The sequence below is a fragment of the Salvelinus namaycush genome, chromosome 20 (assembly GCF_016432855.1).
Source record: "Salvelinus namaycush isolate Seneca chromosome 20, SaNama_1.0, whole genome shotgun sequence".
In the NCBI taxonomy this organism is placed as follows: domain Eukaryota; kingdom Metazoa; phylum Chordata; class Actinopteri; order Salmoniformes; family Salmonidae; genus Salvelinus; species Salvelinus namaycush.
This window is the reverse complement of record NC_052326.1, coordinates 25514477-25528938: the sequence shown is the minus strand read 5'-3', so window position 1 is coordinate 25528938 and position 14462 is coordinate 25514477. Positions and strand designations below refer to the sequence as shown.

General features: G+C 43.8%; 1 protein-coding gene across 1 annotated transcript; it reads right to left on the bottom strand.

Annotated features, from left to right (window-relative positions):
• Window positions 1-9921: 9921 nt before the first annotated feature.
• Window positions 9922-13291, bottom strand: snrpe (small nuclear ribonucleoprotein polypeptide E). Its single transcript, XM_039016814.1, has 5 exons — window positions 13104-13291; window positions 12761-12787; window positions 12524-12586; window positions 12323-12401; window positions 9922-10180 (listed from the first exon to the last, which is right to left on the bottom strand). The coding sequence occupies exons 1-5, from the start codon at window positions 13155-13157 to the stop codon at window positions 10125-10127; spliced, it is 279 nt and encodes a 92-aa protein (XP_038872742.1). The 5' UTR covers window positions 13158-13291; the 3' UTR covers window positions 9922-10124.
• Between the last annotated feature and the right edge of the window lie 1171 nt (window positions 13292-14462).

Here is a 14462-nt window from a genome sequence, read left to right as displayed (position 1 = left end):
GTATTTTTGACTTTAGTTCATTTAGTAAATATTTTCTTAACTCTATTTCTTGAACTGCATCGTTGGTTAAGGGTTGTAAGTAAGCATTTCACGGTAAGGTTGTATTCGGCACATGTGACAAATAAAATTTGATTTGATCAAATTTGATTTAACTTATCTAAGATACAGTATATTAGTGTTTTATTTTTCATTAATATTTTACAAATGTACGATTTTATTTCTCACTTTGACATTACAGAGTATTTTGTGTAGATCGGTGACAAGAAATGACAATTCAATCCATTTAATTAAATCGCACTTTTTAACACAACAAAATTTGGAAAAAGTCAAAGTGTTATGAATAAAACCTGAAGCCTTCAAAGTGACACAATACATTATTTACCATTCATTTCAATTGGGCACAAAATAATCTGAAACACACCCAAAACAAACAGCAAATGCATCCCAAAAAATTCACAAGCTTGATGTAGTCATTGCATACTATGAATATGGGACCAAATACTTAACTTTTTACTACATTAATACACATATAATTTCATTTTTATCCTACAGAAAAGATAGAACAAATGTTATGGTTAAACTCAAATATACTGATGAATAAAAAAACATTCTTAATGTCTTTATTTTATAATATTTATTAATGATATTATGAATAGAAACAGAGGAGTTGTCACATACGCAGTTATCAAAAATATGGGAATATCTGCTCAATCCAAATTTACAAGCAATTGATTGCAGCATTACCACAAAAATGGAGGCAAGTGGAAAAGGGAGAAGGTAGGGAACTTGTTTGCCTGCCATATTTTGAAGATACAAATTGGCTGAAAGGAATTGGCATAAATAGAAAAATATACCAGTTTCGTCTGAGGACGAAAATGTCCACAGCTGCGCCATACAAGCTGCAAAATAAATGGGAGGAGATTTTCTATGTACCAGATCCATTGCACATGGTTTATGAACTGGTACAAAAACTACACTTGACTCAACACTTAGAATTTTTCAATTTAAAAGATTATATAAAATTCTTGCCACCAACAGAATGCTATATATATGGGGCATACAACAATCTCAGCTCTGTAGATTTTGCTGCGAAAAAACAGAATCAATAGATCATTTATTCTGGTATTCCCCTATGTAGCATGTTTCTGGTCACAGGTTCAGTAGTTGTAACGGCAGCCTCCCCTCTCTTCACGAGAAGAGAGGGTGTAACAGGGATCGGACCAACACGCAGCGTAGCCAGTGCTCAACATGTTTAATAACACGATAAACAGTGAACACTTAACACGATACAAAATAACAAATGTGGCATACCGATACAGCCCTATCTGGTGCAGAGAAAACATAAAGACAGGAAACAACCACCCACAAACCAAGCCACCTATATATGATTCCCAATCAGAGACAACACAAAACACCTGCCTCTGATTGAGAACCATATTAGGCCAAACATAGAAACAGACAAACTAGACACACAACATAGAATGCCCACCCAGCTCACGTCCTGACCAAGACTAAAACAAGCAAAACACACAAGAACTATGGTCAGAACGTGACAGTACCCCCCTCCTGAGGTGCGGACTCTGAACGCACCCCCTAAAACTCTAGGGGAGGGTCTGGGTGGGCATCTGTCCGCGGTGGCGGCTCCGGCGCTGGACGAGGACACCACTCCACCATTGTCTTTGTCCCCCTCCTTAGCATCCTTTGAGTGGCGACCCTCGCTGCCGACCTTGGCCTAGGAACCCTCACAAAGGGCCCCATCAGACTGAGGAGACAGCTCCGAACCGAGAGGTAGCTTAGGACAGAAAGGTAGCTCAGGACAGGAGGGCAGCTCATGACTGGAGGGCAGCTCATGACTGGAGGGCAGCTCATGACTGGAGGGCAGCTCCTGACTGGCTGGCGGCTCTGGCGGCTCCTGACTGGCTGGCGGCTCCTGACTGGCTGGGGGCTCTGGCGGCTCCTGACTGGCTGGCGGCTCTGGCGGCTCCTGACTGGCTGGCGGCTCTGGCGGCTCCTGACTGGCTGGCGGCTCTGGCGGCTCCTGACTGGCTGGCGGCTCTGGCGGCTCCTGACTGGCTGGCGGCTCTGGCGGCTCCTGACTGGCTGGCGGCTCTGGCGGCTCGGGACAGACGGGCGGCTCGGGACAGACGGGCGGCTCAGATGGCGCTGGGCAGACGGATGGCTCAGATGGCGCTGGGCAGACGGATGGCTCAGACAGCGCTGGGCAGGCAGGCAGCTCAGACGGCGCTGGGCAGGCAGGCAGCTCAGACGGCGCTGGGCAGGCAGGCAGCTCAGATGGCGCTGGGAAGGCAGGCAGCTCAGACGGCGCTGGGCAGGCAGGCAGCTCAGACGGCGCTGGGCAGGCAGGCAGCTCAGACGGCGCTGGGTAGGCAGGCAGCTCAGACGGCGCTGGGCAGGCAGGCAGCTCAGACGGCGCTGGGCAGGCAGGCAGCTCAGACGGCGCTGGGCAGGCAGGCAGCTCAGACCTGCTGAGGCGCACAGTAGGCCTGGTGCGTGTTGCCGGGACTGGTGGTACCGGTTTGTAGACACGCACCTCAAGGCTAGTGCGGGGAGCAGGGACAGGGCACACTGGACTCTCGAGGCGCACTATACACCTGGTGCGTGGTACCGGCACTGGTGGTACCGGGCTGAGGGCACGCACCTCAGGGCGAGTGCGGGGAGAAGGAACAGTGCGTACAGGGCTCTGGATACGCACAGTAATCTTGGTGCGTGGTGCGGGAACTGGTGGTACCGGGCTGGAGACACGCACCACAGGGAGAGTGCGGGGAGGAGGAACAGAGTTCTGGAGACGCACAGGAAGCCTGGTGCGTGGTGTGGGCACTGGTGTTACTGGGCTGGGGCGAGGAGGTGGCGCCGGATATACCGGACCGTGAGGCGTACAGGAGCTCTTAAGCACCGAGCCTGCCCAACCTTACCTGGTTTAATCCTCCCCGTAGCCAGGCCAGTGCGGCGAGGTGGAATAGCCCGCACTGGGCTGTGCTGGCGAACCGGGGACACCATGCGTAAGGCTGGTGCCATGTACACCTGGCTCGATGCCCACTCTAACCCGGCCGATACGTGGAGCTGGGATGTACCGCACCGGGCTATATATACGTACAGGAGACACCGTGCGCCTTTCTGCACAACACGGTGTCTGCCCGTACTCTCGCTCTCCACGCCAAGCCCGGGAAGTTGGCGCAGGTCTCCTACCTGACTTCGCCACACTCCCCTTTAGCCCCCCCGAATAAATTTTTGGGGTTTCTTCTCGGGCTTCCTGGCCAGCCGTGTTCCCTCATAACACCGGTTCCCCTTCGCGGCTGCTTCCGCTCTCCTAGCTGCCTCCACCTGTTCCCATGGAAGGCGATCCTTACCAGACAGGATCTCCTCCCATGTGTAGCAACCCTTTCCGTCCAACACCTCTTCCCAAGTCCATTCCTCCTGGTACCCCTGCTGCTGCTGCTGCCGCTGCTGCCCGTTGCTACGCTGCTTGGTCCGAGATTGGTGGGTGGTTCTGTAACGGCAGCCTTCCCTCTCTTCACGAGAAGAGAGGGTGTAACAGGGATCGGACCAACACGCAGCGTAGCCAGTGCTCAACATGTTTAATAACACGATAAACAGTGAACACTTAACACGATACAAAATAACAAATGTGGCAAACCGATACAGCCCTATCTGGTGCAGAGAAAACACAAAGACAGGAAACAACCACCCACAAACCCCAACACAAAACAAGGCACCTATATATGATTCCCAATCAGAGACAACACAAAACACCTGCCTCTGATTGAGAACCATATTAGGCCAAACATAGAAACAGACAAACTAGACACACAACATAGAATGCCCACCCAGCTCACGTCCTGACCAACACTAAAACAAGCAAAACACACAAGAACTATGGTCAGAACGTGACAGTAATGGTTAAAAAAATCACACCACGCACTTACAATTAACCTTACAAAATAGCATTGCTGGGCGATTTGGAAAAACATAGTCAGTCAATAAATAGTGTAATAATACTTGTAGCTCACAATATGTGGATACTATACGATTAGAAAGGTTAAAAAAATTGGTAAGACATCACAGGTCAATAGAAAAATATATGGCACATGGAAACCAAATGTAGCAGAAAAGCTGTAAAAAAAAAACTAAAAATATATTTGTCCTCCAAAGAGGTAGGTTAAGAGGTAGGTTAAGATAGGTTAATACATTTTCTATATTTTTCATTAAAACATTTTTTTTAAATACATATAAGTGAATTAGTCCCAATACTTTTGGTCCCCTAAAATGAGGGGACTATGTACAAAAGGTGCTGTCATTTCTAAATGGCTCACCCGATATGGATCAAAATACCCTCAAATTAAAGCTGAGTCTGCACTTTAACGTCATAGTCATTGTTTGATTTCAAATCCACACTTCCAGAGTATAGAGCCAAAAGAAGTAAAAAATACTTCACTGTCCCAATAATTACGGAGGCACTGTATATAGAAGTCGAGGGCCCCCTCCCCACGACTTGTGGGAGCTGTGAGGGTGTGTGCTACGCCAGTGATAGGGGAGCAGGAGGGGTACAGTCTCTCGGCAGGGATGAGGGGAATGGTGAGGTTGAGGGTTGAGGGGAGGTGAGTACGGCAATGCCCCACACAAAGGCAGCCCTGAAATAGCCCCTCACACAATGAAACCTGCCACTCTGTCTATGAGATAATGTCTAATTGAAAACACTGCAGCCATTGTGCTCCTGTCACCGGCTTTATTGTCCAGATAGCCCTCCCCCACCTCTCTTTTTCCATTGACGCGGCACGATTGTTCCCTGCCATTGTGGCACCCGCACCCTACTCTCTTTCTCTCTCCCTCTCTCCGTATTGTTATAATTTCATTACTCTGCTTCTCCTTTCGCTCCCCTGCAGATCTTTTGTTCGACACATTTAGGCACTTCATTTGGAATCACTGCCAGTGTGTATGTGTGTGTGTATACAGTATGTGTGCTAAACAGCTGTCAGTTTCATGAGATAAAACAGGAAGTAAATCATCTGAAGAGATATGTCTCATTTTGTAACATCATGGGATGCTATAAAGCTATATATACCTGCAGATGTCAAGAGAAAATGTAGGTAATTTATTTTTTGTAATGAAATCACATGGTAGTTATGAAGAGATAAGTAGTAGAATCTATTCACAAGTGAATCAACAAACCTTGTTTGAACACAGTAAACCACATCAGTGGTCACCAACTTCACTAACTCTGGTCCAGAAGAGCTACTGTGTCTGTGCTGCCCTTCATCCCAGCAAAGCACTAATACATGAGATTCAATAAAATATCAAGACCTTGATAAATTGATAATCAAGATTCGATAAAGCATCATAAGTAGCTGAATCAGGTAGCCTGTGTTAATATGATTCCTGCAGCCTATTTTCCCAAAACCCTGGGGTCACTTTCCAACGCCTCTGGTACAGGTTTGGCCTCAACACCCTGCCACTGTAGATCAGATCCTGTGTGTTACAGCCAAAGAGTCACACAATGAAAAATTCCTGCACATTTCCTCATTTTCACAAACCCTATTTCAAACAAAAAGGCCTTACCGGACCTGCGTATTATTCATAGTGTTAATTGGGGGGAAAATAAGTGTGTATTGTGCATTGCGACGGCCCTGTGAAAACAAGATAAGAGCCTTATGAACAGGTCCAAGCCGATGGCCATTCAATGGATTGTTTGATAGAAAGAGTGTGAACAAGTTGAAAACAGGTTATTTTCACTTTTTGCTATGACCAAGTCTGTCTGCCTGAGGTGAACGGTCTGGAAGTCCCCCAGGTCTGTTCTGAGAGCTTCTCCTGGATGCTGTCAGAGATGGTGACAGATGGCTGTTTGACACAAAACACCCCTGCATAGGTCAAAGGTCATACATATACCTGTACATTTGATTGACTTGATTGATTGGCAGGAAAAAAACATACAGTCATCCAAGGTACAGTATTTACAAATTTTCTCAATTAATTATTGTCACTCCATCATGCTAAGCACTAGCTAATTGCATGTTGTTTAACGTTACACACTTACACTCATTCTCCCTTTTTCTCTCTCTCACACACACACAAACATGTGCATGCACACGCTCGCAAGAACGCACACACACACCACAGATTTGTGTGAGGAATAACGCAGCCCCCCCTGAAGACAGAGATGGCTGTCTCTTTCTGCTGACACCGTCACCATGCAGTAACCAGACACAGTAAGCACTATTTGCATTACCACAAGCTATCGCTAGCTGCAGCTGCTGCTCCAGTTTGATTTAGGAATGGATAATAGCAGTCTGGTTAGATTCATTTTAATGCTTTCTTTGTGAGGAACATATTCAATTTCCATTACGAAGACATATCAATACATTTACTTCCTACTTTCTTTTTTTGTTTCTGCATGTGTTCACACAAACCCTCTGTATTTAGAAGAATTGTGGTGGCAGCATCATGATATGGGTATGGTTGTCACCGGCAGGGACTGGGGAGTTTGTCAGGATGGAAAGAAATATGAAAAGAGCAAAGCCCAGATAAAAAGTTAGAAGAAACCCTGCCTCAGTCTTCTGAATACATAACCTTGGGATAGAGTTGAATTATTTGTATGCCAAAAACACAGCAGAATGTCTTTCCAATAGGTGTTGAGTGGTCCTGAGTGGTCCAGTCTCAGTCGGACTTAAATTTTCTACCAACTAAGATTCTAAGTTGGTAGAATCTTATTAAAAATGATTCATAGCTGTAGGCTACCAAAGTAGCTTCCACCAAGTATTAACTCTGGCGTGTGAAAACATACGCAATACAGACATCTTCGTAATCCCTTTTTACATTTAATTTGAAGGCAGCAAAATGTGAAGACTGTGCTAGGGGTGTGTACCCTCGCACATTAACTTGGTATCGGTACCCCTGTATATAGCCTCGTAATGTTACTTTCTTTTTACTTTACTTTATTTAGCAAATATTTTCTTAAATCTTATTTTTCTTAAAACTGCATTGTTGGTTAAGGGCTTGTAAATAAGCATTTCACGGTAAGGTCTACACATGCACCTACATTCGGTGCATGTGACAAATAAAATGTTATTTGATTTGGGTAGACTTTCAATATGCTTACTGTATGTTCATACAGTAAGTTAAAGGCAAAAAAAAAATCTATTTCAATGTGTGCTTTTTTGGGGGCCAGTGACTGATGTCATGAGGCTGACACATTTCTGTGTAATTGATTTCCTTCCTTTTCCACTTGTAAGTCCAAATACATAATACCACCCACCCACCCTATACACACATAAACACACAAAAACCCAAAGAAAGTACCCTGAATAAAAAAATATATAAACCAACCAACCACATCTCTGTTTTGAATAAACAAACATGCCTATAATAACAATGTATCAAGTAGCTCTTGGTTCTATTCTTTCCTAGTCTCTCAGTCCAGGTCATGATATGATGCTATCAATGGGTGCTGGCTTTACAGGGACACACAGACTAACAAACAAACTACCATGAGAATCAGAATAGGTACCAAGGCCACCCAGAGTTTGAAATAACAATCACATTAGAATACATCTGCCGTGATGTTATGTATTTGAACTTTCGGCATAACATTTATTCATGGAGTTTTGATACAGGCCATAGAGAGCAGAGGTTGAAAGAAATAACCACACAAGAGTCAGTGCCCCAAAGCATGTTCAATGAGGGTGCTATGAATAGACAGACAGAATGAGAGAGCGGGAGGTGGGCAGGATACAGACCCACACCTGGCAGAGCCAGGTCGAGGTAGGAGAGGGGTCAGGTGTCTTAGGGATGGTCAGACGGATGAGAAGGGGGAGAAAAGACAGACACATACACACAGCAACAGGAAGTGGTCTCTGGAGAGAGGGGGGTTGGTTATCTGACCCAGGCACTGTTTCCTTTGTCTGAAAGGGGGGAGACACAGGAAAGACTGGGGAAAGACGGATGAGATGTAGGCCTACGTATGTATAAGTGTGTGACTGTGTGTGTGTCTGGTGAAGACCTTTATTGTTGAAAGATCAACAAAATAACTTCAATTGGCTTACTATGTAGAGAAATCCTCTAGTAAAACTTGTTTGCTAGAACTGCACCAGTGCGACGGTCAATTGCCAACGTCTGTAGTCTCACTGTTCTCAGTCGGACTTAAGAATGTGTAGGAGGCGTGGCATTGAGTCAGCTCATTCCTCCTCATAGCACAATGAGGGTCATCTGGCACTTGACAACGATGCATGTTGCCACAAGCTGTGGCACCCCTTCCTTTTAAGATGAGGCGCAGGGTTCCCGTCCTGTAAGACGACACCTCAGCCCTCGCTGCCGAGGCTACTTACTCCTTTTCTTTCTCCCACTTGTGGACTCCGGTCTGTCTTCGGCTGCTCGTTACCATCACACTTCCTCCACAGATAGCAAGCTGGCCCAGTGTTGTATGTTTTTATTATTGTAAACTGCAGAATTAAAGGAAAGGCTCACACATCTGGAATGTTATATTGTTTTGTGCATCTATGAGTGATGTTCTATCTTTTACCTGGGTCATTTCATATTTTCATATGCATCTGAGTTATTGGAGAAGAGCAGGCAGAAATCCGGCCGGTATGACTTAGCACTGTGATAAAGTCGCCCGCACTACACTGGAAGTTAATAGGAATACAACGTTTAGATCGGGAAAACGTCTAGCATACCTAGTGAGCTACCTAGTGAGCCCATAGAGTGCATTGCATTGTGGATTTTGTAGCTGCAACTTGAGCTGCAACAGATTTCCACAATGATTTTTCATATTGCTACCAAAATGAAACATTTGTTCACAAATAATATTGTTCTCATGTGTTATTTAACACGGTGTTATTTGAGTGGTTTTGGGTGGATTTTTCCTTTAAGGCTGGCCTTCCTGACCTACTCAAGATCATGTGTTACAGGTATATTGTACACAACAGTGAAATGGCCAAGTCGTGCTTTATATAATAGTATATTAAAATGTATTGGAATACTTTGGCCATTTACGGTAAGATGCATGGTAATGATGATTGACATAGTCAGCATGGCAGTCAGCACTGTCATGTTTCTCACGTTGCAAGCAACATTTCCTGGATTCTCAAATTGAAATGAGAAAAAGTATTGCATCCCTGTTGAAAAATGTATCCATACATTTATGCGAGCTTCATTGAAATACTGTATGGGCATATCACCCCCTGGTGGACCACCGACGTATTGTCACAGTCCAGAAATACAGTGTACACTTTCCTAATATTGAGTTGTACCCCCTTTTGCCCTGAGAAAAGTCTTCATTCGTCGGGGCATGGACTCTATAAGGTGTCGAAAGCATTCCACAGAGATGCTGGCCCATGTTGACTCCAATGCCTCCCACAGTTGTGTCAAGTTGGCTGGATGTCCTTCGGGTGGTGGACCATTCTTGATAAACACAGGAAACTGTGTAGCATGAAAAACACAGCAGCATTGCAGTTGATACACTCAAACCGGTGTGCCTGGTACCAACTACCATAACCCATTCAAAGGCACTTAAATATTTTCTCTTGCTCATTCAACCTCTGAACGGCTCATATTCCCACACAATGTCTCAAGGCCTAATTTTTTTTTATTCAACCCGTCTCCTCCCCTTCATCTACACTGATTGAAGTGGATTTAACAAGTGACATTAATAAGTGATCACAGCTTTCATCTGGATTCCTCTGGTCAATCTAAATAATGGAAAGAGCAGGTGTTCCTAATGTTTTGTACACTTAGTGTATGTGGCTATGAAAGTCAATATTGCTGGAGAAGAAAATACATCTAGACGCATATCTCAATCAGTAGCCCATGCAACCCAACAGCTGAACTTATTTCTATGTTGTTTTTTGCAAAAAAGTTACAGGTTAACTATGTTCCCACTGAGAAACTAAAGAGTAATTGGTTGAGTAGATATTTCAGATAACAAAACATTTATTACAGAGGAATAGTTGGCAAAAATAAACAATTACATTATCCATGTAACACGAACACCACTGAGCTTCAATATTGTTAGCAAAAAATCTAACGTTTAAAAAAAACTACCAAAAAGGAGGAAAAAATATCCTAGAAAATGTATGTTGGCTGGAGATGGATGGACTTGGTCCTGTTGGGTTGAGTTAGGTGGCTACACTTTGTAGCAGGGTGATGTTATCTCCTTTCAGCATGATCCTCCCTGAGAGAGATGGATGGAGAGATACAGGGAGGAATTGAGAGAAGTGAGGATAGATGGAGAGACTGGTGATAAGCCAGTGACACCTCAGCCAACAGTCATGATGACCAGACTGGTTGATAGGACACACTTGCTCAGACTGCCAACAAAGGAAAGTTGTATGATCATCAACAAGATATGAGAAGTAACTAGAGAAAAGAGAAAGGTATTAAACAAAAAAAAGTATACAGCTTTTTTATTAAGTCCTTACTCAACTACTGGTTTTTGTCAATCCGATGGCATTAATAGGCCCTATAAGACAAGCTATCTGGTACCTAGTGTCAACAACGGCATGCTATTAGTCCAACGTGCAGGACAGGGCTGCTTACCATGAGTTGGTCACAGACTAGTCTTAAGGGCTATCCTTCCTAATCTTATCTCGTTGACTTCAATATTGAATAATTCATTTTAATGGCAGTGCTGTCTGTTAAACACCTGCATTTGATTGGCTCTGGGCAATGATGTAGATATTGTGTTTCCCCTCAGAAGAGGCATTTGCTTGTTTTGTCCGCATCACTTTTCTTAAGGCGGGTCGGCCAGCGTTTTAGTAGCCTATCCACCTAGCTTGTTCCAAGTCGGACAAATGTCCAGGGTCCGGTTTCCCAGAAGCATCAAGAGGCCAAATTCACCAAACTATAGTTATTAAACGTGCATTTGAAAATTATCTAAATCTAATGCCTAAAATATAAATACAGTAGGCTATAGGCCCATTTCAATCATATTGAAATACATTTCATGTTCAATAAATGTAGTTATAGTTTTCTACTTTTAGGCTACGGTCTGTAATTTGTCTCAATATATTTCATGATGTGACGCCTAACGTGCGCAATCATGTGCCAAATGAGTAATTTAGTGCATTTTTAATCGGGTAAGCATTAGAATAAGCCGCCTCTATTTGCAGCTGTAGGTGGAAATACCGCTCCAGGAGCTGATCCATCGTCAGTATTTTGAAATAATTATAATGTTAAGGCAAGATTAGAATTGGGAACACTGATCCGAGGGCAGCACTGCCTTTCTTTTGATCCTATAAGTATTGACACACGCTCCAACAAAGCACTTAGTGACTGTTCTCCCGTGTGGTGTTTTGGGAAAGGCATGTTACATATTTGGCCTTTGTAAGGAAAGGTGCATCATTAAAACTCATGTTTTTCAGTCACATGCAAAAGTACAGTGAAATGCTTTTGTTGCAAGCCCTAAACCCAACAATGCAGTAATCATTAACAATGAAATACAAAAAATAACAAGGTAGAACAAAAAAAGAAGCCTAAATTATATATTGGGAAACTGGGCCCAGAAACAACCCGTTTGGAAAAATCAACTTGAATGTCCCTCCAACTGGTAATAACTAGTGGGACACTCGCCTATAGTCGCTGAGCTCCGACCTCTCCCACATGCTGAACCCTGACTTCACAGACTAGCGCCTCGATTCCACCGACAGCATTATTGCATTTTGGTACACAAGAAGTACATTCATTTCCAAAGGAATGCTGCGTTGGCCTTGCAACATTGCAGAGGCAGTTGCAGTGCGTTGTGTGGTGCATACATTGGATTTATCAAATGTATGCGTCAAACTGTATGCGTAGACAGCTTGACAGAAATGGTAGCAGAAGGTGAATATTGAAGTTTTGTTGCACACATATCCAGATGATGCTGCGTACCATTTTGCGTAATGACGCTGTAGGTATGATTGAGGCATAAGGCAATATACTCAATAACAGCATTTTCAGCATTTACATTTTATTTAACTAGACAAGTCAGATAAGAACAAATTCTTATTTACAATGACGGCCTACCCCGGCCAAACCCTCCCCTAACCCGGACAACTCTGGTCCAATTGTGCTCCGCCCTATGGGACTCCCAATCACGACCGGTTGTGATAGAGCCCGGGATTGAACCCAGGTCTGTAGTGACGCCTCTTGCACTGTAGCCTTAGACCGCTGAGCCACTCGGGAGGCAACAAAACATTTTTTAATATGGTTTTTGAAAACGATCATTTGTTTTCAAAACACACACAATTTGTTCCCAGCTTACAATTAGTATTTTTCCAAGTTTCCCACTTGTTATGAATGCAGCATCACAGCCACGTGCACACACACGCTGACTTACCCAAGGGCTTCCTGTTCTTGGTCTTCATGTGAACCTCCTCAGCATCATCCAGAACCAGGTTCATGTATTCATCAAAGCCCTGAGAGAGAGAGGTTTGTTGCTTTCAACTACACATCTTGCTAGGTGTCAGCAGCCCTGGTGTAGTTTCAGGTGCTTTGGCTAAGAGAATAAAGGAGGAAATACCGAAGGATGATCACTTACGATGATGCAGCCTTCTATCCGCATGTTCACCTGTTCATACAGCCACACCTGGATACGAGAGCGCTGCAGGGAGAAGAGGGAGAGAGGCTGTGATTATTTTTGAGGAGATTGCTAGCTAGATAACTTGGCTAGGTAATGTATTATAAAAGCATGAAGTCTATCACATTTGCAACTCGCAAGAACCACAACCATCAGATCATGTGACAAATGCAGAAAATATGAAAGGATGAAACTTACGTTCTGTAGATACCTGAAAATAAGGTTCTGATGGACATAGGGTCAAGGAAATGTGTCAAACATTTAGTTAGCAAACTGGCTGATTTGACTGCACATGTTGTCTGGAGTTACTGTTAGCTAGCTAACGTAACATAATAGAGCACGCATCATGGGTTACACTATTTGTGTTACTGGACAAGCTAACCGCTTTCAGAAATATGCAATTAACGTTAATCAAACCAATGTTTAGCTGCAGAAAAATAATTGTAGGTAGCTAACTACTACTAATAGTAGGTAGCTAACAATGAATGAAACGCAGCCTAGGGCAAAATATTGTACTAAGTTTTTCATTAAGAAAGGATACAATTGGCTGCACCATAACCTTCTGGACTTTCTGTCCTTGTCCCCTGTACGCCATCCTCGTTATGGGTTTTAGCTTTGTGGGTTTACGCTTTGTTGTCCTAAAAACAATTGTCAAAACGTTTCACTCGAAGGAAGACAAGGAACTCGAAATCTTCACGTTGTGGTTCTTCAATGGCGCGCTTCCTGCTTCCCGCGTGCGCAAGCAAAGAGTTGACTCTCCTCAAAGTTGCAGCGCCCCTATAGGCGGGAGGCAGTTACCGCAGAACTGTGTTGAATGGGAACGCTACTCCTCCCCTGTCCATTAGGAACGTATTGCCACCTCTTCTTCCTCATGAGGCTCAATAGATGTTGCATGGACCCCCAGATCCTCAAGAGGTTCTACAGTTGCACCATCGAGAGTATATCGACTGGCTACATCAACGTCTGGTACGGAAACTGCACCGCCCTCGACTGCAAAGCTCTGCAGAAGGTGGTGCGAACGACTCAGTATATCACTGGGGCGATCTTCCTGCCATCCATGAACTCTATATCAGGCGGTGTCAGAGGATGGCTCGGAACATTTCCAGACTTCAGCCACCCAAACCATGGACTTTTCTCTCTGTTAACGTCCGGCAAGTGGTACCGGAGCAACAGGCTCCGAGACAGCTTCTGTCCCCAAGCCATAGGACTACTGAATAATCAAATGGCTAACTGGACGATCTGCACGAACTCTGCAAACTCACAGGACTATCCACACACTCACTACCACGGACTCTGGATTAAAACCGAATTACAATAAAATGCATAATTTTATTTATTGGATCGCAAATAAAACGTTTAGTTTACCAATAAAATGGTCCGACTGTGAAGTCGACATACTCAGTATTCATATCCTGAAAGAAAGTAATTCTCACTACAATATATTTTAATAGAAAGTTAGTCAAATTAGATAAAATGTTGGTATCATGGAAAGGACAACGCCTGTCTATTTGTGGAAAAAATCACCCTGATTAATGATTTAGTCATATCCCAGTTTACCTATTTACTTATGGCCCTGCCTAAACCTAACGACTTGTTTTTTTAAATTATATGAGCACAAATATTCCACTATTTGGAGCGGCAAACCAGACAAAATTAAACGGTCCTATTTATATAATGAGTATGAATTCAGAGGGCATAAATTATTAAATATTAAAGCGTTGGACCTCTCACTGAAGGCTTCAGTCATACAAAAACGATTAGTAAGAATGGTTCACCCCGTGTTCAAGAATGGCCTTTGCCCCTTCATTCAGATTACAACCTCTCACTTTCAGTTACAGTGCCTTCAGAAAGTATTCAGTCCCCTTTACTTTTTCCACATTTTGTTAAATTACAGCCTTAT